Source organism: Sarcophilus harrisii, chromosome 2 (assembly GCF_902635505.1).
Source record: "Sarcophilus harrisii chromosome 2, mSarHar1.11, whole genome shotgun sequence".
NCBI lineage: Eukaryota > Metazoa > Chordata > Mammalia > Dasyuromorphia > Dasyuridae > Sarcophilus > Sarcophilus harrisii.
In genome coordinates, this window is record NC_045427.1 from 98,163,234 (window position 1) to 98,191,117 (window position 27,884).

At 33.6% G+C, this 27,884-nt stretch overlaps 1 protein-coding gene across 2 annotated transcripts in view; it reads right to left on the reverse strand.

Annotated features, from left to right (window-relative positions):
- The window catches only part of PPP4R3B (protein phosphatase 4 regulatory subunit 3B), an 85,782-nt gene that overhangs the window by 46,504 nt on the left and 11,394 nt on the right, over window positions 1-27,884 (reverse strand). For both annotated transcript variants that reach the window (XM_031950504.1, XM_031950503.1), the window contains exon 3: window positions 13,744-13,842. In XM_031950504.1, coding sequence (XP_031806364.1) covers window positions 13,744-13,842 — 99 coding nt within the window. The remainder of the gene's footprint in view (window positions 1-13,743; window positions 13,843-27,884) is intronic.

The following is a 27,884-nucleotide window of genomic DNA, read 5'->3' on the forward strand; positions in this document are numbered from 1 at the left end:
GTCTGAGTACATTTTGCAGACCCAGTGAACCTAGGCAAAATTCCAAATCATTGAGAGAAAGCAGGCTTTTAGTGAAGTAACATCACCTCAAAAAATAATCTGGAAAGTAATCATACAAAGAAGTCTCCAATATCTGTTAAAATCCTACTCTAATAACATTACAATTAATTGTTCTGTATTCATTCAGCTTAGGTAGGAAGTTCATGTAAAAGTACTATTATGTTGTTAAACTGAATTCCAGACAAGAAACAGGGCTGTACAACTCCAATAAAAATAAAAGAGCAAAAGTTGAGCATACCATAATTTTTCTGTTACCTGTTGTCACCAGTAGCATTCTTTAATTACCTTTATCATTTACTTCAAAACTAGTTCCAAATACCCATCAGAAAAATACCAATACTTCAAGTACCTATAATTTTTATCATTACCCTAAGCATTTAGGGTAAAAACATGCAGCTAGGAGATGGGAGTATAGTACAAAAAGTAGAGTCAAGCAGGCCAATATAGCTGAATATCAAAATGTATGAAAGGCAGCAGAGTGTAAGAAGTATTGAAAATTAAGAATGAGGAAAATTATGAAATTTAAATGCCAGACAAAGGAATTTATATTTATTTTTGGAGTTAACAGGGAACCATTCAAATTTAGGAGGGCAACAAGATTTAACAAGCTCTAGGAAAATCACTTTAGCAGCTGAATGAAGGATGAATTGAAGTAAGAATTGATTTGAAGAGCATAAACAGCAATTAGAAGTGTCTTGGAATAGTCCAAGCAAGAGGTGATGAGGATCTATTCAAGGGTAGTAGCTGTGTATGTGAAGGGAAGAGGACTATATCAAGATTTTATGACAGAAGAAATGATCAGATTTGGCAACATACTGTACATATGGAGTAAATATGAGAAATTAAGTATGACATCCATAAAGTAACTGGGAAGAAATTTATCTAGACCATTGGTATCAAACTCCTGGCCTCCCAAAATCCATATTTCACCCCTTATTTAATCAGATTAAAATGTAACTGGGAGACATTTAACGAAATAGAAAAAAATAAAATACAACATTATTATTTTGTGGTTTTCAAAGTCAATATGCAGTAGCAGGGATATATTTCAATTGATATAGATAATAATGAGTAGTTTTCAAAAAACAGTGGTTTAGAAGGAAAAATAGTGAGTTGTATTTTGGATGTGCTAAATTTGAAACAGCTAAGTGACATTCAATCTAAGTTCAAAAGACAGTTGATAGGGTAGAATAGGAATTTAGATTAAATCCGGATGCAGAGATCTGAGAATTATCTGCGTAAACACAATTAATGGACTCATCAAGTGAAATCATAGAAAGTGGGAGATGTACTAGGAAAAAACTTTTACATCCAAGAGTTTTGCAACAGATTCTTCTGATAAAGAATTGTATTCTGATAAAAAATACAAGCCATTCTCCAACTAATAAATGATCAAAGGATACGAACAATTTTCAGATGAAGAAATTAAAACCATTTCTAGTCATATGAAAAAATGCTCCAAAACACTATTGATCAGAGAAATGCAAAGTAAGATAATTCTAAAGTACCATTTCACATCTCTTGGATTAGCTAAAATAACAGGAAAAGAATAATAAATGTTGGAGGGGATGTGGAAAAACTGGGATATATACAGTGTTGTTGAAGTTGTGAAACAATAAAACCATTCTGAATTGTGCCCAAAATATTATCAAATTCTGCATACTTTTTTTTTTAATTATAGCTTTTTATTTACAAGATATATGCATGGGTAATTTTTCAACACTGACAATTGCAAAATCTTTTGTTCCAATTTTCCCCCTTCTCCCCACCCCTTCCTCCAGATGGCAAGTAAACCAATACATGATAAATATGTTAAAGTATAAGTTAAATACAATATATGTATACATATCCACAGTTATTTTGCAGCATATCTTGTGACCCAGCAGTGCCATTACTGGGTCTGTATCCTAAGGAAATCCTAAAGGAGGAAAAAGGACATCCATGTGCAAAATTATTTTTAGTAGCCCTTTTTGCAGTGGCCAGGAAATGGAAACTGAATGGATGCCCATCAGTTGGAGAATGGCTGAATAAATTATAGCATATGAATAGTATGGAATATTATTGTTCTATAGAAATGATCAGCAGGATAATTCCAGAAAAGCCTGGAAAGACACGCATGAACTGATGTTAAGTGAAGTGAGTAGAACCATGACAACAATGTACATGGCAACAATTAAGATTATGCAATGATCAATTCTGATGGACATGGCTCTTTTCAACAATGAGGTGATTCAGGTCAATTCTAACAGACTTGTGATGGAGAGTCATCTGTACCCAGAGAGAGGATTGTGGGGTCTGAAGGTAGATCACAACATAGTATTTTCACCTTTTTTGTTGTTTTTTGTTTGCTTTCTCATTTTTTCCCCTTTTTAATTTTATTTTTCTTGTGCAGCATGGTAATTGTGGAATTAGATCTAAAAGAACTGCATGTTTAATATATAATGGATTACTTGCTATTTGAGGGAGAAAAAATTTGGAGCACAAGGTTTTGCAAGGGTGAATGTTGAAACTATGCATATATTTTGAAAATAAAAAACTTCAAAAAGAAAAGGAAAGAAAGTAGGAGTTGTGTCATGGACTCTTTTGGCAATCGGGTAAAGCCTATGGACTCCTTAGTACTTAGAACACTGTTGGCATATAATATGCACTTAACAAATGCTTACCAACCTGACTTCTCAAAATGTTTGCTGTATTTATTCTTAAAAAAGCATATTAAATTTCAGTTAAATGTTAGTAAAAATAAAGATGTACATTTGGTATTGGCTAAGAAATAGACTAGTTGATCAATGGAATAGGTTAGGTTCAAAGGACAAAACAGCCAATAACTTTAATAATCTTGTGTTTTGACAAACCCAAAGACCCCAGTTTTTGGGATAAGAACTCACTGACAAAAATTGCTGGGAAAATTGGAAATTAGTATGGCAGAAACTAGGCATTGACCCTCACTTAACACCGTACACCAAAATGGGTTCATGACCCAAGCATAAAGAATGAGATAATAAATAAATTGGAAGAGCACAGGATAGTTTACCTCTCAGACCTGTGGAAGAGTAAGGAATTTATAATCAAAGAAAAACTAGAGATCATTATTGACTACAAAATAGAAAATTTATTGACTACAAAATAGAAAATTTTGATTATATCAAATTGAAAAGTTTTTGTACAAACAAAACTAATGGAGACAAGATTAGAAGGGAAGCAATACACTGGGAAAACATTTTTATAGTTAAAGGTTCTGATAAAGGCCTCATTTCCAAAATATATAGAGAATTGACTCTAATTTATAAGAAATCAAGCCATTGTCCAATTGATAAATGGTTAAAGGATATGAACAGACAGTTCTCAAAGAAATTGAAACTATTTCTAGCCATATGAAAAGATGCTCTAAGTCATTATTAATCAACGAAATGCAAATTAAGACAACTCTGAGATACTACTACACACCTCTTAGCTTGGCTAGGATGACAGGAAAAGATAATGATGAATGTTCGAGGCGATGTGAGAAAACTGGGACATTAAGACACTGTTGGTAGAACTGTGAATACATCCAGCCATTCTGGAGATCAATCTCGAATTATGCCCCAAAAGTTATCAAACTTTGCATACCCTTTGATCCAGCAGTGTTTCTACTGGGCTTATACCCCAAAGAGATACTAAAGAAGGGAAAGGGACCTGTATGTGCCAAAATGTTTGTGGCAGCCCTACTTGTAGTGGCTAGAAACTGGAAAATGAATGGATGCCCATCAATTGGAGAATGGTTGGGTAAATTGTGGTATATGAATGTTATGGAATATTATTGTTCTGTAAGAAATGACCAACAGGATGAATACAGAGAGGCCTGGAAAGACTTACATGAACTGAGGCTGAGTGAAATGAGCAGAACCAGGAGATCATTATATACCTCAACAATGATACTGTATGAGGATGTATTCTGATGGAAGTGGAGATCTAACTCAGTTTTAATTGATCAATGATGGACAGAAGCAGCTACACCCAAAGAAAGAACACTGGGAAATGAATGTAAACTGTTTGCCTTTTTGTTTTTCTTCCTGGGTTATTTTTACCTTCTGAATCCAATTCTCCCTGAGCAACAAGAGAACTGTTCGGTTCTGCACACATATATTATATCTAGGATATACTGTGACATATTTAACATGTATAGTAGTGCTTGCCATCTGGGGGAGGGGATGGAGGGAGGGAGGGGAAAAGTCGGAACAGAAGTGAGAGCAAAGGATAATGTTGTAAAAAATTACCCAGGCATGGGTTCTGTCAATAAAAAGTTATATTTATTGAAGGGAAAAAAAAAAGGTGCAGATTTTTTCCCCTATACAAGTTTCTTGGCCCCCAGAAATCTATGTAGAAAGTCCTTAAATATGTTACAAACCTGGTAGAGGTTTTTAAGACAATTTAGGATTAAAAGCATGGACACGTATGGACACACACACATCTTTTGGGAATAGGACAGAAAGAGATACTAAATTCAATGAATAAGGGAGACCATCTTAGTCACACAGCAGGTACTTCAGAGATGGTTGAATTAATTTTATACATGGTAAATTGTTAATAGTCTTTGTGTTTAAGCTATTTCATTAAGATACAGCTTGATATTTTACTTTTATACTCATTTCATTACTGAAAAAGGCAGTTTAAAATTTAACTTTGTGCACAGAAGAAATTTTGTGTTCTCTCTCTTTGGTTTGCAAACTTCAAAGAATTATTATTATTATTATTTTTGCATCTATGAAGTAATTTTTTTTCATTTTATTATAGTTTTTTATTGACAAAACATAGCATGCATGAGTAATTTTTCAACACTGAACTTTACAAAAACTTCTGTTCCAACTTTTCCCCTTCTTCTCTCCACCCCTCCCTTAGATGGCAGGTAGTCCCATAAATGTTAAACATGTTAAAGTATATGTTAAATACAATATATGTATACATAGAAATATAAGAAAAATCGGATTTATAAAGAAGGTAAAAGTAACTTGAGAGGAAAAACAAAAATGCAAGCAAAAAATAACAAGGAAGAGTAGAAATGCTATGTTGTGGTCCACACTCATTTCCTAGTATTTTTTCACTGAGTGTAACTGGTTCTGCTCATTATTGATCAATTGGAAGTGATTTGGATCCTCTCATTTTTGAGGACAACACTTCCATCAGAATTGATCCTCATTTAGTATTGTTGTTTAAGTGTATACTGCTCTCTGTTCTACTCATTACACTTAGCATCAGTTCATGTAGCTCTCTCCATACTTCTCTATATTCATCCTGCTGGTCATTTTTTACAGAACAATAATATTCCATAACACTCATATCATAACTTATTCAGCATCCATTCAATTTCTAGTTTCTAGTCACTACAAAAAGGGCTGCCACAAACATTTTTGCACATGTGAGTCCCTTTCCCTTTCTTTGGGATATAAGCCCAGTAGTAGCACTGCTGGATCAAAGGGTATGCACAATTTGATAACTTTTTAATATAGTTCCAAATTGCTCTCCAAAATGTTTAGATCCATTACAACTCCACCAACAATGCATCAGTGTCTCAGTTTTCCCACATTCCCTCCAACATTTGTCATTATCTTTTCCTGTCATCTTAGCCAATCTGAGAGGTGTGTAGTGATATCTCAGAATCTCAATTTGAATTTCTCTGATCAATAATGATTTGGAACACCAAAGAATAATTTTATACAGCAAAGCAGATATTGTAGGTCTAAATTTACCTATATGCTCAGAGTTCTGGCTAACATTAAAAATGTATTACTATGACATACAGTTGAGATAAAGGTTTAAAATGCTGCTAATAAATGAATAAGAACAATCTATCTTAGATGCAGAATGCAAAGAAATCAAAGTTCATTGTTTCTGAGAGTATTCTATTCACCTTAACATTATTTCTGCTTGCATGATAAATGTGGAAATATATGTTTTGGAGAATTGCATAGATTTAACCTATACTGGATTGCTTGCTGTCTAGGGGAGGAAAATGGAAAGAAAGGAAAAAAATTTGGAACACAAGGTTCTGCAAGGATGATTGTTGAAAACTATCTTTGCGTGTATTTTGGGGGAAAAAAGTTACCAAAATTTTAAAAAAGAAAACAAAACAAAAACTCAGCATTTGTTTTACAAATCTAGTTTATGAAAAATACACCTATTACTTCACAGTAATACAAACACTTTTGTTATAAAATAGGTCACATCTAGATGCTTTGGTTTACAAAGCATTTTATTTAATAACTAACTGCAAGGATTGTAAAAGATTTAGTGACTTGCCCAGGGTCACACAGCTACTAAACAATACAACCAGATGCTAGCCATTGAATGAGATATAGTTACAATAAAGATTAAATTGAACACTAAATGCCTCAACAAAACTGGCATCCAAAATTTTAAAATATCGTTTCTTTTATCTTTACAGCTTGCACCCACATTGTTTACTTAGTATACTAAAACTGAATAGCCAGAATACTGAGACAATAGGTTTACTGTTCTCAATGGCTAAGAATACAACTTTCACCCCTCTTACAAGCATTAATTATCCAAATATTCTTAATTATCTCAAATTATTATACACACATACATTCCTGTTTTTTTATTTTACTTAGGATTTAAGCCTGTGATTTTGTTGGAACATGGAGTTTCCAAAAGTAAACAGTATAGACAGGCAACTTTTCTATAACTGAGTTGTACTGTGCATTAGAGACTAAGTAAATTGTCTTAGAACAGAAAGATAGTATGTTTCAAAGGCAGAATTTAAATACAGGTCATCAAAATTCTGAGTAAGCTTTATATATAGTGCTTTGCACGACCCTTTTATACTGAATATACTAAATACACTTTATCATTTTATTGAAGACTCAAGGTCTTCATTATCAACAGTAATTATTGTACTAAAAGATGGAGACCACCTCAGGTCCAACTGAGATATATAGAAATGTTTGTGGCAACAAAATAGAATCCTGGAATCCTTTGCTTTTAAATATCTTTGTATTTACCTTTTGTGTTTTCTGTCTTCTATGCCATCACTTCTTATTTTCCCTTAAGGTCAATATGGCCTTTCCCCTTCTAATTTAATATTCTTATAAAACAGACAATTAAGCTTGTCAGAGCTATAAAGAACAGTGAAAATAACTCTCCTTAATGCAAGATCACTTAACCAAATTCTCAGGGAATCCACAAATAATGACACAAAAAATAGAAGTTTATGATGCGAGAACTATAGACTCATTTGTTTCTAACAGCTCAATTAAAAAAGGCAACTATAATCACCATCCTTATTTTAGATTTCAAGAAATGATTTCAGAATGTAACTTGTTAAATGTCACCAGGAGAATCCCAGAGCAAAGGGAAAACTTAAATCAATTCTCCTGTGTCTAGCTCTTAACAATACAGCAAGCTGCCTCTGCCCAATAATAAAATTTTCTATTTACTTAGCACTTTAAAAGTATGAGCAATTCTCTTCAACAATGAGATGATTCAGACCAGTTCCAATGGTCTTGTGATCAAAAGAACCATCTACATCTAGAGAGAGGTCTATGGGAACTGAGTGCGGTTCACAAAATAGCATTCTCATTCTTTTTGTTGTTGTTTGCTTGCATTTTATTTTTGTTATCATTTTCTTTTCTGGTTTGATTTGATTTTTCTTGTACAGCAAGATAATTGTATAAATATGTATGCATATATTGGGGGGAAAAAAAGTATAAGCATTCACAAAGATCTTATCAGGTCCTGACAATTTTGTGAAGCACAACCGTTAAAAGTGTCATTATATTTTTCATATTGAAAAGCCTGTACCTACTGAGGAAAATTTCCTTATCTGGGAAATTCCCTATGTTAATGAATCAAGAGGTCCAGTTCTATCCTTAACCCCATTATATTTATGAAATAACTGAGGCTGAAAAAGGTTAAATACAATGCCCCAAACTACATAATAGTCAACAAGTGGCAGAATCTAGATTTCAACCTGTATTCTTATAAGTGTAACATTCTTTCCATTATTCTGTAACAACATTCTCTAAACAAAGAATTTGGGGTCCCACATGTGCAAAAATGTTTGTGGCAGCCCTCTTTGTAGTGGCAAGAAACTGGAAACTAAGTAGATGCCCATCAATTGGAGAATGGATGAATAAATTAAGGTATATGCTACGGAATACTATTGTTCTGTGAGAAATGACCAGCAGGATGATTTCAGAGAGGCTTGGAGAGACCTACATGAATCGATGCCAATTGAAATGAGCAAAACCAGGAGATCATTATACACGAGTATACAATGATCAATTCTGATCATTCTTCAACCATGAGATGATTCAAACCAGTTCCACTTATTCGGTGGGGAAGAGAGACATCTACACCCAGAGAAAGGACTGTGGAAATTGAATGTGGAACACAACATGGCATTCTCACTCTTTCTGTTGTTATTTGCTTGCATTATCTTTTCTTTCTCAGTATTTTTTTTCTTCCTTCTTGATCTGATTTTTCTTGTACAGCAAGATAATGGTATAAATATGTATACATATGTTGGATCTAATATTTGTTTCAATATATTTAACATGTATCAGACTACTTGCCAGCCAGGGGAAGGGGAGGGGAAAGAAGGGGAAAATTTCTAACAAAAAGCTTTGCAAGGGTCAATGTTGGAAAAATTACCCATGCATATGCTCTGTAAATACAAAGCTTTAATTAAAAAAAAAAAAAAAAGAATTTGGGGTCCAATGGCACACTGTTCTATCTCTATTGTCTGGAATTCAAATAACAAATTCAAGAACAAATTGTTCAAAGGAACAATACAGCTGAGTAACTGAATATAAAATGTAAATCAATGGATAAAAAGGATCTTATAAATTCACTTTTCAAGGTCATTATGAAGTCATTATTAATCAGAGAAAGGCAAATTAAGGCAATTCTGAGATACCACTACACATCTGTCAGATTGCTAGAATGACAGGGAAAGATAATGCAGAGTGTTGGAGGGGATGTGGGAAAACTGGGACACTAATACATTGTTGGTGGAATTGTGAACACATCCAGTTATTCTGGAGAGCAATTTGGAACTATGCTCCAAAGCTATCAAACTGTGCATATCCTTTGATCCAGAACAAAGGATCTTGTTTGGTACTGGGCTTATATCCCAAAGATATTTTAAAGAAGGAAATGGACCTGTATGTGCAAGAATGTTTGTGGCAGCCCTCTTTGTAGTGGTCAGAAATTGGAAACTGAGTGGATGCCCATCAACTGGAGAACGGCTGAATAAATTGTGGTATATGAATATTATGGAATATTATTGTTCTGTAAATGACCAGTAAGATGATTTCAGAAAGCCCTGGAGAGACTTCTATGAAATGATACTGAGTGAAATGAGCAGGACCAGGAGATCATTATATACTTCAACAACAATACTACATGAGGATCAATTCTGATGGATGTGGCCATCTTCAACAATGAGATGAACCAAATCAGTTCCAATAGAGCAGTAATGAACTGAACCAACTACACCTAGTGAAAGAACTCTGGTAGATGACTATGAACCACTACATAGAATTCCCAATCCCTCTATTTCTGTCTGCCTGCACTTCTGATTTCCTTCACAGGCTAACTGTACACTATTCCAAAGTCTGATTCTTTTTGAACAGCAAAAAAAAAAAAATAAACTCACTTTTCAGAAAACTTATGGCATATAGGCTCTTCCTTCTTATGGGTATTATGAAATAGAAAAAAAAAAAGACATAAGTAGTATTTGGGTATATAATGGAATTACTGATGAACTCGGAAGGCATAAAAAGAGGTAGAACCGTTCTGAGACTGTCAAAAGTGAGGCCTGACGCGGATTATAATATGATTTATATATTACTGACAATTAATAGACTAATTGCTAATTAATTTGCTAACTACAAAAAAAGCCTTTGATCAAAGAAATAGAAATGGGACCAAGATAATAAAGAAAAGTTGACACTATGGATTTATCAAGACATGTTGGAAAAGCCACCAAATCATTTTTTTTTCAAAACATGCCTTATTGCCAAAACTCTACATTAACATTTAATCTTAATCTCTCTAAAACTAAATATAATAGTTGAAATGATGAGAAAAATTAGGACCCCCTTACTATCTCAGTGTACATGGAATTCCTCAATGAGATTCTTTAATATGTATTTTTCTATTGCTCTTGCAACAGAACATAGTTAAAGAGCCTAAAGAAAGTATTGTTTTAAGATGTTGATATTTCAAGAGCTTTAGGGGCTGACATTTAGCATAAGATCTAAGGAAGTAGGCTATAAACCTAAGGCCAGATTCAATTCAATTCAACAAACATTAAACACATTTGTACAGTATATAGTATTTCATTTTCCATTTCTCTGCAAACAGTCTGTGTGTGGAATACAGTCCTTCCTCAACTCTACCTCTTAGTTTCCTTAAGTGCATAAGTGCCTCACCTCTTACAGGAAGCCTTTCTTGATAGTCTTCATCTTTCTATTCCCCAGTCATTAGCCCTTTCTTTTTCTTGAAATTACTTCATATTCATTTATCTGTACACATATTGTGTATCTTCCACCACCCTCAAATTCCTTGATGCTAGCAATTGTGGGTGTGTGGGTGCTGGCAGTGCTACAGTGATGTAACAGCAACTATATATGACTCCTGTGATATGCCAGTCACTGTGCTAAGTAGTTAAAATATCTCATTTGATCCTTATAACAACCTTGAGAGGTACGTTCCATTATTATTCTCATGTTATATTTAGAGGAAACAGAGATAAACAAATCACTTGGTAATAAGAATCTGAGATTACATTTGAACTTAGATCTTTTTGACTTGAGGACCAAAACCCTCTACATTGTGCCCCCTGTAATTTATTTAAAGCTTTTTATTTTCAAAACATATGCATTGATAATTTTCAACATTCACACTTATAAAACCTTGTATTTTAAATTTTTTCCTTCCCTTCCTCCCCTCCTCCCAGGAGGCAAGTAACCCAATATATGTTAAACATGTGCAATTCTTCTATACATATTTCCACAATTATCATGCTGCACAAGAAAAATCAGATCAAAAAGGAAAAAAATGAGAAAGAAAACAAAAAGCAAGCAATAACAAAAAAGGGGAAAATATTATGTTATGATCTACATTCAGTACCCATAGTCCTCTTTCTAGATACAGATTACTCTCTCCATCATAAGTCTACTGGAATTGACCTGAATCACCTCATTATTGCAAAGAGCCACAGTTCATCAGAATTGATGATCAAAAATTTCAAAAGCCTCAGATAAGGAATGAGAAAAGATTGCTGGAGTTAACAGTTAAGAGAATACTAATAACACTGGAAACAGCAGCTTCAACTTTAGTAGTGTTAGTTAAAAACTGAAAAAAGCTTTAAGGAAAACTAAGTGAACTAATCATTCAAATAAACTTCGAGAGGGAATAAGGTGGCCTTTTACCACAACTGTTCTTCAATCAGTACAGCAGGAACACTACCTTTCAACTTAGTCTCTCTGTGTGGCCAAAGTATCTTTATCTGTAAAATGAGGGGATTGGATTAGAGACATTCATTGGCACTCTCCAGTTCAATATCTATGATCTTATGGTTCCTCATATCACTAGTGGAGAAGACAAGAAAACACATGACTGTAAGCTGGATACCCAGTATTACTAAAATTATTAAGATTTTTTTTCTAGCTGGGGAACCACTAAGGGATTCAACTAAATTTTTTATTATGGGACACCTAATTTGGCAAAGACTATGGACCATTTCTTAGAATGCTTACTCCACTTAAAGAAATTCTACATTTTAGAGGTGAATGGGGAAAAAAGATAAATTTTCTCATCAAGTACACAGACTCCATGAAATCTATCTATGGACACCCCTCTACCCTCCCAAATTCAGAACCTTAAAAAGCTAAACAGATAAGTCAATATCCTTTTTGTTTTTTTTTTTAAAGATTGACAGAAGAATAATTATAATGCAAGAAATTATTTTGCACTGTATTGAGACTTAGGTTCCAGTCTTGGTTTTGTCACAGTAAGTTGTATGACCTTAAATAAATTGCTTGAGTAATTACATGTCGTACATGAACTTTCCATTTTCAGAATACAATAAAGTACACTTATTAAAATTATAATAGCCTTTAATTATAAGGACTCTCAATGTCATCATTTCAAATCAATAAGCATCTATTCAGTATCTTTTTTATAGGATGTTCCAAAACTTTTGAGTGTAGTTTTAGACTTTAATAGTTTTAAATTGCACTAAGATTATTGCAACACCCTGTATTTGTGCTTAATATATGAGATAAAAAGACAAGAAAATTTCTACTCTGAAGGAACTTAACATCTACAGGAAACAATTTACATACACATAAGCATATGCAAAATTAAATACAAGTCAAATACATTATATTTCATTCCCGAATTAGAATGCAAGCTATTTTGGAAAAAGGAATTGTTTTACTCTTTGTATCTCCAATATTTAGCATAGTGTCTAATATATTTAATAAATCCTCTGTGATTGAAAGAAGTTAGATAGAAGGGTACCAGCAGAAGAAGATATAAGAAGGAAGGGAGTTCCAAGCATAGAAGATAGCGAAAATGTCCAGAGATGGGAGGAGTGTCTTGTGAAAGGAACAAACAGTAAGAAGGCCAGTAGTGTCACTTGGTCAAAGTTAATGGAGTAAAGTAAGGGGTAAGAAGATTGGAAAGATTAAAAGAGGCCAGACTAAAAGCAAAATAAAAAACTTTAGATTTGATCCTGGAATTAATATGGAGGACAGAGAATGTTTACTAAAAAGAAGGGAAATCTGGTTAGATTTCTACTTTAGGAAGTGCAAAAAACTGAAATGAGAAGAAACTTAAGAGGCAGAAAACTATTGCAAAAATACAAGTGTGAGGTGATGAGGGGCCTATATCAAATGGTGGTTGTCACAGAGGAGAAAAAGATGAGTATAAGAAAAATGTATCAAAAGTATAACTGATAGGATTTAACAACAAATTGGTTATGAGGAAGTGGGAGGTCAGAGAGAGTAAAGAGTTGAGGATACCTAGTTTACCAGCCTGGGTAACTGGAAAGATCTATCTTTGATAATATGGAAATTGAGAAGGGTATGAGGGAATGTAGTTAGTTCACTTTTAGATATGCTGAAAGTAACATATTGAATCTAAAAATGTCCTATAGAAAACTCAAGATGAGACTGGAATTGGAGAGGTCAGGGCTAACCAAATAGATCTGAGACTCATCTGAATAAAGATAACTGAATTTATTCTCTCTGCTGGGATCCTGAACATAAAAATTCATTGTTGTTCTTTTTAGCCAGTTGTGACCCTTTTTTTCCAGTGAAGATCATACCCAATGAGCTCCTTTATCAAAGCAAATTACTATCTTCTCTGAAAATTGTAATACTGAAGAGTTGCATACACTATGGACAGATTAAATGACTTGCCTATTACATGTACTTTAAGCCAGCTCTTTATGATACTGAGATTAATTCTCTATTTACTGTTTCATACTGCCTCAACTATAAATGATAAAAAGAATTTCCATATTGATTGTCAAGTCCATAGACTAGATTATTAGCACTATGCCTATTCATTAGTTTTTAAATGTTTACTTAACATCTAAAAAAGCAAAATCAAAACTTCTCTATAAGCAGGCTCCTTGTATAAACTATACAACCATTAATAATAAAAGAACCATACCTGGCAAATTTTTTCCCAGATCTCATCACAGCCAGCCTTTTCCTGAAAACTCAAAGCCAGATCATAGTTTTCAGCTTCTGACCAAACAATTAACGTATCCTGTTTAAAAATAAAGATTTTTAATTAAAATTTTCAGATGAAAATGTACTCTTTAATGAATGTTAAAGAAACAATTCAAAACATAACTAAAAAGTAAATGAAGTTTTAAGAAAAATTGGCATACATTTAAAGGAAATAACCAGAACACTGAAAATATTCAATTTATCCAAAAATATATATTTAATAATTTACTTCATGCACAACTTCTAAGACTAATTTATATTGTATCATTCCTTGAATATTAAAATTACTTTAGAACAAAAAAAGGCAGTTCCATATTAAACAGTTAAACAACTTCCTAAAATAATATATGTTATAATGGGTTAAAAAACAACTACTCTTGATGGATGGATGGATGGATGGCAGGCATAAAAATAGATTTGAGCAACCTAGTCTATGGGAAAATTATGCAACAGGTTAGTCATTGTTTTCCAGTCATCTCACTCTTCCCTTCCTAAAGCCAATCAAAGCCTTGTTCTTCCAGTTAGCAGAATGACTACTAATTCTTACTATGGTACTAAAATAACAATTAAAGCTGACATTCACCTAAAAATTATAAATGTTTTACATAAAATATTTCATCATAGTCACAAAGAAGCCTATGAGATAACTTACTGCTAAACCCACTTTTTTTCTTTTTTTTTTGTTATTGTGATGGAAGAAAACATTGATCTCTCCTCTCCAATAAAACTCAAGAAAAATAAGGGGGAAGGAAGGGGTAAGAGAAGGAGGGAGAGAGAGAGTAGGAGGGAGAGAGTAGGATGAAGGGAAGGAGGGAGAGAGGGAAAGGGAGAGGGGAGGGAAAGAGAGAGAAAAGGAGAGGGAGGAAACCAGAAGGAGAGGGAGAGAGGGAGAATATGCTTCAGTTATTTGTATTCAGATACAACCAGTTCTTTCTCTGGATATAGATAGGATTTTTCATTACAAGTCCTTCAAAGTAGTCATGCATCATTGTTATCACTAAGAAGAGTAAAGTCCTCACAGTGATTATTCTAGCACATTGCTATTACTTTGTTAATAGTACATTTTTACTTTGCTTGAGTTCATGGAGGGCTTTCCAGGTTTTTCTGAGAGCATCATTTCCCACAGAATAATAATCCATCATAATCACAAACCATAATTTATTCAGTCATTTCCCAATTAATAGGCATCCTCTCAGTCTCCCATTTTTTTTTTTTTTTTACCCAAAGAGCTCCTATATTTTTGTACAGAAGTCCTTTTACCTTTTTTTTTTTTTTTTTAAATCTCTTTTGGAATTCATGCCCAGTATTGGTATTGTTAGGTCAAAGGATATACATGATTTCACAGCCCTTTGGGGATAGTTACTTTATTTTGATCATTTATCAATTGGGAATGGCTCTTATTTTTTATAAATATGACTCAGTTCTCTATACATTTGAGAAATGAGACCTTATCAGAGAAACTTATTTCAAATCTTTTTACAATTAGCATTGCTAACATCTATTCTACTCTCCCTCAACTACTCCTCAAAAAAGTGTTTTGCTGCTAATACCTCCCTTCCCCAATATACCTTCCCTTCTATCACTGTCCCCCACTTCCTTCCCATATCCTCTCCCCCTCCTATTCTCCTGTAGGTAAATAGATTTCTTATAACTACTGAATTATTTCCTCTTTGACCTTCTGATGAGGATAAAGTTCACTAACTCCCCCGAATCTCCCCCCCTTCCCTCCACTGTAAGACTTTTTCTTGCCTCTTTTTGGCAGATTATTTATACCATTCCACCTCTCCCTTTCTTCTCCTAGTAACTTCTTTGATCCCTTCATTTTTTTTAGATATTATCTTTTCATATAACATGCCTGTTCTGTCTATATATGTGTGTGTGTGTGTATATATATATATATATATATATATATATATATGTGTGTGTGTGTGTGTGTGTGTGTGTATTATATATATTACTGCCATAATAATGAAAGTTCAAATGATTTAAAAGTGTCATCCTCCCATGTAGGAATGTAAACAAATGTCCCTTATACTTTTTCTGAGTCCTGAATTTGAAAATCAAATTTTCTATTTTCTATTTAACTCTGTTCTTTTCTTTCTTTCTTTTTTTTTTTTTTAAATTTAATAGCCTTTTATTTACAGGTTATATGCATGGGTAACTTTACAGCATTAACAATTGCCAAACCTTTTGTTCCAATTTTTCACCTCTTATCCCCCCCACCTCCTCCCCCAGATGGCAGGATGACCAGTAGATGTTAAATACATTAAGATATAAATTAGATACACAATAAGTATACATGACCAAAACGTTATTTTGCTGTACAAAAAGAATCAGACTCTGAAATATTGTACATATAGCTTGTGAAGGAAATCAAAAATGCAGGTGGGCATAAATATAGGGATTGGGAATTCAATGTAATGGTTTTTAGTCATCTCCCAGAGTTCTTTCTCTAGGCATAGCTGGTTCAGTTCATTACTGCTCCATTGGAAATGATTTGGTTGATCTCGTTGCTGAGGATGGCCAGGTCCATCAGAACTGGTCATCATAGAGTATTGTTGTTGAAGTATATAATGATCTCCTGGTCCTGCTCATTTCACTCAGCATCAGTTCATGTAAGTCTCTCCAGGCCTTTCTGAAATCATCCTGTTGGTCATTTCTTACAGAACAGTAATATTCCATAATATTCATATACCACAATTTATTCAGCCATTCTCCAACTGATGGACATCCATTCAGTTTCCAGTTTCTAGCCACTACAAAAAGGGCTGCCACAAACATTCGTGCACATACAGGTCCCTTTCCCTTCTTTATAATCTCTTTGGGATATAAACCCAGTAGTAACACTGCTGGATCAAAGGGTATGCACAGCTTGATAACTTTTTGAGCATAGTTCCAAACTACTCTCCAAAATGGTTGGATTCGTTCACAACTCCACCAACAATGCATCAATGTCCCCAGTTTTCCCATATCCCCTCCAACAATCATCATTAGTGGTATCTTAGAGTTATCTTAATTTGCATTTCTCTGATTAATAATGACTTGGAGCATCTTTTCATATGACTAGAAATAGTTTCAATTTCTTCATCTGAGAATTGTCTGTTCATATCCTTTGACCATTTTTCAATTGGAGAATGGCTTGATTTTTTATAAATTAGAGTTAATTCTCTATATATTTTGGAAATGAGGCCTTTATCAGAACCTTTGACTGTAAAAATATTTTCCCAGTTTATTGCTTCCCTTCTAATCTTGTCTGCATTAGTTTTGTTTGTACAAAACTTTTCAGTTTGGTATAATCGAAATTTTCTATTTTGTGATCAGTAATGATCTCTAATTCTGCTTTGGTCATAAAGTCCTTCCCCTTCCACAGGTCTGAGAGGTAAACTATCCTGTGTTCCTCTAATTTATTAATAATTTCATTCTTTATGCCTAGGTCATGAACCCATTTTGACCTTATCTTGGTGTACGGTGTTAAGTGTGGATCAATTAACTCTGTTCTTTTCATCAAGAATGATTGAAAGTCCGCTATTTCATTGAATTTTTCCCTTTCTCCTGACAGATTATATTCAGTTTTGCTTGGTTGTAATCCTACCTCCACTGCATCATATTCCAAGACCTTCAATCCTTTAATGTAAAAGCTGCTAAATCTTATGTTATTCTGACTGTGACTCCACTATATTTCAATTCTTTCCAGATGGTTGCAATATTTTCTCTTTGACCTGGGAGTTTCAGAATTTGACTATAATATTCTTCGGAGTTTTTCATTTTGGGATCTCTTTCATGAGATTAGGGTGGAATCTTTCGATTTCTATTTTACCCTCGGGTTCTAGAATATCAGGACAGTTTCCTTGATAATTTCTTTAAAAATGTCCAGACTCTCTCTCTCTCTCTCTCTTTTTTTTTAATCATGACTTCTATATAGATCAATGTTTTTAAAATTTATTTCTCTCCTGGGTCTATTTTCCAAGTAGATACTTCGCATTTTCAAAATTTTTTTTATTCTTTTGGCTTTACTGTATTGTATCTTTATTTCTAATAAAGTCATTAGCTTCCATTTACACAAATCTAATTTTTAAAAAATCATTTTCCTTAGTGAGCTTTTGTACCTCTTTTCCCATTGGGCTTTTTAAAACATTTTTCTCCTTGATAGCTTTTTGTATTTTCTTTCGCACCACTCTCAATTCTCTTCCTAAATTTTCCTCTATGATTTTCAAAATTCTTTATGAGCTCTTCCATGGCCTGAGAATAATTTCTTTTTTCTTGGAGACTTTGGATGTAGAAACTTTGATTTTGCTATCTTTTTCAAAGTATTTTTTCCCCAGCTTAAATTTGTGCTTTTTTTTTTTTTTTTTTTTTAAATTAAAGCTTTTTATTTTCAAAATGTGTGCATGGATAATTTTCAACATTCACCCTTTCAAAACCTTGTATTTCAATTTTTTCCTTCCCTTCCTCTTCGTCCCTTAGGATCAAGTAATCCAATATATGTTAAACATATGCAATTCTTCTATACATATTTCCACAATTATCATGCTGCGTAAGAAAAATCAGATTAAAAAGGGAAAAAAAAATGAGAAAAACAAAATACAAACAAACAGCAACAAAAAAAATGAAAATACTTTATTGTGATCCACACTTGAGAAGTTCTCACAGTCTTCTTTCTGGGCGCAGATGGCTCTCTTCATCACAAGATCACTAGAAATGGCCTGAATCATCTCATTGTTGAAAAGAGCCATGTCTATCAGAACTAATTATCGTATAATCTTGCTATTGTTGTATACAATGTCTCTTGGTACTACTCACTTCATTTATCATAAGTTCACGTAAGTCTCTCCAGATCTCTCTGAAATCATCCTGCTGATCATTTAACTTTCCATAACATTCACATACCATAAACATTCATATACCATAAATCATTCAACCATTTTCCAACTGATGGGCATCCATACAGTTTCCAGTTTCTTGCCACTACAACTGAGGTACGCTTTGATCTTCCTTATCACCATAGTAACTTTCTATGGTCAGAATCTTTTTCTGTTGTCTGCTCATTTTCCTAGCTTATTATTCAGCTTTTAACTCTCTGTTTAAGTAGGGTTTTATTTCTAGGATGGAAGGTGAACCACTTCAAACTTCAGAGACTTTATGAAGCAATTTTCAGAGATTCTTCTAGGGATCTGATCATATGCACTCCAGAAAAAATTGTAATGAACACAGAGGTATTAGATTTACATTTGGAATAATGCAATCCATACTGCATTTATCCACTACAAACTCTGTAACTGCAAGTGGTACTCATTTCCTAATTTCATTTTAGCATCATCAACTATAATAGTAATTTGTACTATTTACTGAATTGGATGGCAGTTCTCTTTCAAAAATCTTTTGTGGATGCTTCAAGAATTTCAGTTTTGAATCTAGTTGCCAGGCTTGACATGCCCTATGTTCTGGTTCTCTATGCCTTTGAGTCAATTTTACCAATAACAGGAAACGTCAATCAACTGCAAAATATAATTTACAAAACTGCCCATTCAATTCTCCTATCTTCACCATGCTTTTGATAAGTTATTTTTGAAGACTTCAAAGAGATGAAATCTTCAAGCCCACTTAAGATGTGTACTGATATGTACTGATAGTCTCTCCATCTCATTTTATAGGACTGTTTTTTTCCCCCAAAGTATCTGAGATCCACTTCCTCTTTGTGTATGATAAAAACTGATCCTTCAAATTGTGTTCTTTTCAGCAGTTATTCCTCTGTGTATATTAGGATCTAGGGCAGCTGTTCTTTTCACTGTTATTTTCTTTAGTATTATTTCAATATCATAAAGTACATAAAGAACAGTAATGCTTATTTGACAAAAATTGCTGGGAAAATTGGAAGTTAGTATGGCAGAAACTAGGCATTGACCCACACTTAACATCGTACACCAAGATAAGGTCAAAATGGGTTCATGATCTAAGCATAAAGAATGAGATCATAAATAAATTGGAAGGATAGTTTACCTCTCAGACCTGTGGAAGAGGAAGGAATTTATGACCAAAGAAGAACTAGAGATCACTATTGACTACAAAATAGAAAATTTTGATTATATCAAATTGAAAAGTTTTTGTATAAACAAAACTAATGCAGGCAAGATTAGAAGGAAAACAATAAACTGGGAAAACATTTTTTACAGTCAAAGGTTCTGATAAAGGACTCATTTCCAAAATATATAGAGAATTGACTCTATAAGAAATCAAGCCATTCTCGAATTGATAAATGGTCAAAGGAGATGAACAGACAATTTTCAGATGATGAAATTAAAACTATTACTACTCATATAAAAGAGTGTTCCAAATCATTATTGATCAGAGAAATGCAAATCAAGACAACTCTGACATACCACTACACACCTGTCAAATTGGCCAGAAGGACAGGGAAAGAATGCGGAATGTTGGAGGGGATGTGGGAAAACAGGAACACTGATACATTGTTGGTGGAATTGTGAACACATTCAGCCATTCTGGAGAGCAATTTGGAACTATGCCCAAAAAGTTATCAACTGTGCATACCCTTTGATCCAGCAGTGTTTCTACTGGGCTTATACCCCAAAGAGATACTAAAAAAGGGAAAGGGACCTGTATGTGCCAAAATGTTTGTGGCAGCCCTGTTTGTAGTGGCCAGAAGCTGGAAAATGAATGGATGCCCATCAATTGGAGAATGGTTGAGTAAATTGTGGTATATGAATGTTATGCAATATTATTGTTCTGTAAGAAATGACCAGCACGACGAATACAGAGAGGATTGTCGAGACTTACATGAACTGATGATGGGCGAAATGAGCAGAACCAGGAGATCATTATATACCTCAACAATGATACTGTATGAGGATGTATTCTGATGGAAGTGGATTTCTTCAACAAAGAGAAGATCTAACTTAGTTTCAATTGATCAAGGATGGACAGAAGCAGCTACACCCAAAGAAAGAACACTAGGAAATGAATGTAAACTGCTTGTATTTTTGTTCTTCTTCCCGGGTTATTTATACCTTCTAAATCCAATTCTCCCTGAGCAACAAGAGAACTGTTCGGTTCTGCACACATATATTGTATCCAAGATCTACTGTAACCTATTTAACATGTATAGGACTGCTTGCCATCTGGGGGAGAGGGTGGAGGGAGGGAGGGGAAAAATCGGAACAGAAGTGAGTGCAAGGAATAATGTTGTAAAAAATTACCCTCGCATGGGTTCTGTCAATAAAAAGTTATTAAAAAACAAAACAGTAATGCTTATCTTGAAATACAAGTGGATCCAGTTATTGATGGGAGAAAAAATTTGTTACACAATTATTTCCAGTTTGCATCCTTTTCCTTCCTCCTCATTACAGTCATATAATTAAATTCTCTCTAAATAATCTAGCTTAACTAGATCATTTATTAAGTTTCCTTGAAAAATGTTCACACTCTTATAAGATTAAAAACCCAGATTTTTTTTGTTAAAGTTTAGAACACTTAAGTTACTATGCAATACATTAATAAATTGAGCCAAATAATTTAATGTGGCTAAAATTCCATTAAGAAGCAGCCAGGCATAATAGTTAAGAGAAATAGCCTTGGAAAAGAAAGACCTGAATTCAAGGCACACCTTTGATGCATATTTGCTATACTTAATCTCTCAGTGGTGTAAGAAACTTTGTATAAGATTTTAAGCCTCAGAGAACAAAATCTGCACTCACAAAAAAGCTGTCTTTATACAAATGAAATCAGAGGTCTACTTCTTTTCCCTAAAATTCTATTAAAATTACATGAAATTTCATTTAAAAAATCCTAACAATAAAACAGCAACAATATTGAAATGCAGTCTAATGAGAAGAGCACAAGATTTGCAGTCATTAGACCTGACTGAATTTGAATCCTGAATCTTCCACACAAGGATTGGGACTTCACCTTGATGAACCTCAGATTCCCTCAACTATAAACTGAAGAAGTGGGACCAGATTTTCTACAAGGTGCCTTCCAGTTCTAGATTCTGTGATCTTATATAAAATGTAAAAAATGATCTCTCCCCTCCCCAAAACAAGTCTTCATCAGTTTACCCAATTAGCATTGATCCTAACAACTTCTCTTATTATTAGTAATATTAATAATAAAAAGATATAAATCTTCAAAACCTCCCTGAATTGAAATCTGCCTACTTATCCTGAAAGGAATGTTGTGAAGATTATAGGAATAATGTGAAAATTTTTTGAAAAGTTTTTAAAACAAAACTGAACTTTGAGATAATGATAAATGTTGGAAGGAATGTGGGAAAATAGGGACACTAATGCATTGATCCAAACATTCTGGAGAGCAACTAAGAACTATGCCCAAACTGTGCATTACTATTTGATTCAGTAGTGCCACTACGGAGTCTGTATCACAAAGAGATCATAAAAGAGGGTAAAGGACCCACATGCATACAAAAATGTTTGCAGCAGCTCTTTTTGTAGTGGCAAGGAATTGGAAAATGAGTACATGTCCATCAATTAGGGAATGGCTTTGGATAAGTTATGGCATATTAAAGTAATGGAATATTATTCTATAAAAAAATGATAAAACAGGCTGATTTTAGAAAGTCCTGAAAAGATTTACATGAACTAATCCAGAGTGAAGCAAGCAGAACCAGAAAAGCACTGTACACAGCAACAGTAGGATTATGCAATAATTATGACAGATTTGGTTCTTCTCAACAATTCAGTGATACAAAGCAATTTCAATAAACTTTGTATAGAAACCTACAACCAGAGAGAATTATTGAGACTGTAGATCAATACATGCCATTTTCACCTTTTTTTTTTTCATGATTTTCCCTTTTATTCTGATTTTTCTCAACATAATTCACACGGGAATATGTAAAACATGAATGTACATGTGTAACAATTTTTTTACATATAACTGGGAAAATAAAAATTAAAATAAAATGTGTTAGGCAAAAAATAAAACAAAAATAAATTTGTGCTTTGAAAGCTATATTCTTTCCTTGAGTGTTAACTAATGATGGATTTGGGCCTTCACACTAATATATATGGCCTAATATCACAAAAGAAATACCTTTAAGCCACATACCTACAGCAGAATTTTACAATTCTGCTCAGAGGTAGCTCAGGACATACAAGAGTGGATTAGTCAGGAAAATCAAAATTTAAATCCTGCCTCAGATAGTTAGTTATTGGCTGTGGGACCCAGCCCAAAGCACCAAAACCTCAAAAAACCAAATTTTCTAAAAAAGAGATAAGGCTTCCAGTCACGAAGTACTCAGATTCAAGTTCCAACTCTGACAAACATAATGGGTGTGTAATCACTAAACTATTCAGGGATCTAGATGATTCTTTTAAGACAATGAGTTCCACATTTAGCAATTGATAAATGGTCAAAGGATGAACAGCTAATTTTCACATGAAGAAACTACAGCCATTTCTAATCAGATGGAAAAATGCTCTACATCACTTTTGATAAGAGAAATGCAAATTAAGACAACTCTGAGGTTCCTTCCACTTCACACTTCTCAAATTGGCTAATGTTGGAAGGGATGTGGAAAAGCTAGGACACTAATGCGCTGTTGGTGGAGTTGTGAAGTAATCCAACCATTCTGGAGAATAATTTGAAATTATACCCAAAGGGTTATCAAATTGCATACTCTTGGATTCAAAAGTGTCTATACTGCCCAAAGAGATCATAGAAGAGGGAAAAGGTCCTATATTGTGATGACCGCATATTTTAAAATCAGGCCGAGTCAGGAATTCAGGTTAATGGAAAATCTTTAATCTTTATTCTCAGTAGAGGTGAAGAAGGATCAGAGGTGAAGGGGGATCAGAGGTGAAGAGGGGTTCACGATCACAATGTGTGCAGCTGAGTCAAGAAGCCAGCCAGACCAGAAGCCAGCCAGCCTTCTTTCCCTGCCTCTCTTCCTGCCCCTCTGCCTCCACCCACCAAAATCGTCATTTCCTATACAACACATCAGGACTTTCACAAAGAGTGGGCCAGGCCATTCTTTCTCCAAGATATATATTAATAGAATATGGTCCAATTACTATTTAGCCTCACATGCTTGGGACCTCAGGGCATCAACTAGAGCTTCAGCCCATTACACTATATGTGCAAAATGTTTGCAGCAGCCCTTTTTATAGGGGCAAAGAACTGAAAATTGAGTGGATGCCCCTCAGTTGGGGTATGGCTGAATAAGTTATGGTTTATGAATATAATAGAATATCATTGTTCTATAAGAAATGATGAGCAGGCTTCTTTCAGAAAAGTCTGGAAAGACTATAGACTTAATGATGAAAAGTGCCATCTGCATCCAGAGAGAGAACTATGAAGACTGAATGTAGATTAAAACATAGAATTTTCACCTTTTTTTGTCGTTTGCTTGGTTTTCTCCCCTTTTGGTCTGATCTTTCTTGCACAGCATGATGAATATGTAAATATGTTTAGAGGAATTGCTCATGTTTAATCTATATCAGATTGCTTGTTGTTTTGAGGAAGAGGGAAAGAAGGGAGGGAAAGAGAAAAATTTGGAATACAAGGTTTTGGAAAGGTGAATGTTAAAAATTATCTTTGCATGTATTTGGAAAAATAAAATACTTATTAAAATATGAAAAAAGACTATATATATAGCTTCTAGAACAGTTCCTGATCTGCGGTGGTAGGAGTTTCTTATAAAGAATTCCTTGTACCAATAAAATCCCCAGCAAAAATAAAAAAACGCCTTTATACATGAAATATTTTAATTAGCAACACTATATAAAAGCCAGAATGAGAAATTAATTTCTGTAATTTCAACAACACTTCAGGAAAAAGCTTCTAGAGGTTGTCAACACTAAGCTATGAATGAACAACGAATGTACAGTAACTCTCCTCAATTCAAAAGAAGCTCTTTGGAGCTTGAGTTTCAAATAAACCAGTAATTGGTTGAATGTGTAGGAGGATTATTTTGGACCTAACACTTTCTATTGTACTCTTGCTTATTATTCTTAAGAATTCCCGTCTTTACTCATAATACTCTTCCCCACTCCTCTGCCCCAAATTCCCTGCTATTCCAGGATATAAAATACATAGTATCAACATTGTTTAACAGAACATAGCCACATATAAATCTGCTTCCTTTCCCTCATCTTTGCCAGTTTCAATACTTCATAAGGTGTGGTTAAAAAAAAAAAAAAAAAAACTCACTGATAAAAAAAAAAAAAAAAGAATGCCAGGTTGATACAACAAATATTCAATACAGAATGGGGAATCTTTCATTGTTTTCACCCTGAATCCTCAGGAAAATGAAGTACAGTGAACTCTTGAGCATGTAAGACAGTTTACTTATTTTAACTGCTTGTCTGCTTCATGGCAAACACTGTTTCTACTTCACTGGAACATTATTACTTCCTCGGTTTACAAATCCAGCAAAAAGTGAAAAGAATGACATTTTATATTTTTCTACCACCATGAAAATTGGATAGAGAAAAAACTCAGAGAATTAAGAGTAGTGTTACTTAAGCTGGTTCTTTAAAACAGAATCAGAAGAGATACTACACAAGTCTTCCTAAAAAAGATTTTTACAATGCTATTTTATTATCAAAAATATTCTTCTGTATGTGAGAGGATGGAGGGTGGGCCTGATGATAAAGGTAGTGGTGGTGAATAAAGGAACACCAGGTAGAAGATAATTAGTTGATATCATCTGTATTAATGACAATGGAAACTCCCCCCACAGATAGTCTTGAAAGAGCTTCTTGGGGCACTGTGGAATAGTTTATGACCTGCATGTAACATATTAAATTATTAGATACTCTAACGTCATATAAATCAAATGTTGACCTGTATAACTAGAAGAAATCCATATCCTTGGTTCCCCATATAAAAAGTAATTGATACAGAGATAGATATTTGTACTGTAGAATTGGAAGGGTCTTCAGAGGTAATTTAGTCTATTATTTTGGGGATAATCTAGTCTCTTATTTTAAAAATTAAGAATTTCCACTGTACTTCAATACTTAATGGGGAGATCTAATAAGTTTTTCTTTCCAAAAAGCTTAAATTTTTCTCCTCACAATTTCTACCTGTTGCATCTAATTCTCCTTTCTAGAATTAAGCAAAACAAACCATTTTACAAATTATGAATTCCATGTCACATCATTTCTTCATCATTCATCAAAAGAACAGCATAGTAGAGTATATTTAATGTTTTACTAAAATCTAAGCAAACTATTATTTGCAGAATATTCTAGAGCTAACAATTTCAGCAACACTGTTAAAAGGAAATAAAGTTAGTCTGGCATGTGAGATCTTAGTGATCATTAATCTATCTAGCAGGCACTGTGTAGTGTTTAGAACTAAGAACATAGTCAGAATCGAAGATGGCAAGGTCATATGGTACACATCCTGGGCCATCACCAGTTGTTTTGAATTTGTCTTGCCACTGGATCTGGAATTTCTCAGGAAGAGAAATTGAGGCTGACTACTTTGTGAAACTGCCTAAATTCAATTCATGTGCAAGTCATCTCACCCATGACATTACCAATCCTCTTCCAAAAATGAGGAAGAACAAAGCTTCTTTGTACAAGTTCACCATCCAGACGGTTTTAACAACACTTTCTAGATCTTTTTTCCCCTACCCCTTGATCTTTTTTTTTTTTTTTTTAAATATTTATTTGTCTTTCTCAAATCCTATGACTACCTTAGCAGGTTCTTCATAATTATTACTGATAATAGCTTACCCATAATACATCTAATGTCTTTTAGTATCTTAGGACAGTGTTTGGACTGATGATCTGAATTTATCAAGGACAAAAGGCAGCACTCCTTTTATCAGTATTTACCTTGGATTTCAATTATACATTATTTTTGTCCTGTCCCTTTCAGTTCAAAGATAAAAAAAAATATTGAAGAGATTCGTTTCATCTCATATTTGTATTTTATCGTTGTCCCATCAACTTTAAGTAGTCATCTCTTTTCTACAATGTAGCTTTAAAAAGTAACTCCTTTTTTGTTGTCCTTAGTTTTTTCCTCATTTATCCTTGACTTTTTGTAAGCATTCTGAGATATTATTCTAAAGGGATATTTTAAAAATCATGCTGTTAAAGTGTCTTTCCTTCCATTTCATTTTCTTTATAATCTAAACCAGCTGAGGAGTTCCTTACATATTTCACCTAAGATAGTTTTCCTCTTCTTTTCCTCACTTCTTTGTGTCTTTAGAAATTTATTCTTAAAAGGTCGCATAAATACCAAAATATTAATGCCAGCAAATTAGAACAGCAAAAACAAAAAAGCAAGCATTGAAACAAAATGAGTCCCTATCCTCGAGGAAATACAAAACAAACATTACAGTTAAAGCTGTTGAAATTTATAATCAAATATAAGGAACTTATAGAAACCTGGAGAAATTTAGATGAATTGATATGGTAGGAAGTGAGCCAAACTAAGTGGAAAATATACATAATAACTAAAATAAGAAAAGAAAACACTAAAAATCACTTTAGCTTGGATTAATTGTAATGTATAATTGTATGATTAATTAATTATTATAATATATTATATATAATTATGTATAATAATTAATAATTAATTAATAATGTGTAATTGTGTAATTAATTGTAATTAATTATATCCTTGTATAAGAAGGAAGAAACACACCACCTTTTAATTGCAAAGTAAGGACCTAGCAATCAGACAAGAATTTGGCCATTATGCCTTTAGGTTTTACTTGAATATTTCATGGGGAGGGAAAAGGAAAGGAAAGGAAAGGTGATCAAACATTAAATTACTAGCATATAAACAAGAAGCAACAACAAAACTTTTAGCTTTTTAAATTTATTAACATTTTTAAGAACTTTCTATCATTGGTAGTTATTTTAAGCTATTGGATCACACTCAATTCAAATTTCTTTTCCCAAAATATAGGACACAAATCAGACTATGCTCCTCTTTTTATCCCTATCACAAATTCTAAGATGGAATAAAGGGAAGGGAAGAAGCATTTATGTAGTACCTACTACATGCTAGGCATCCGTATATTAATACATTTGAATAGTCATTTACACAACAGTAACCTTAACTCTTAAATTTCGGGTGAGATTAAGA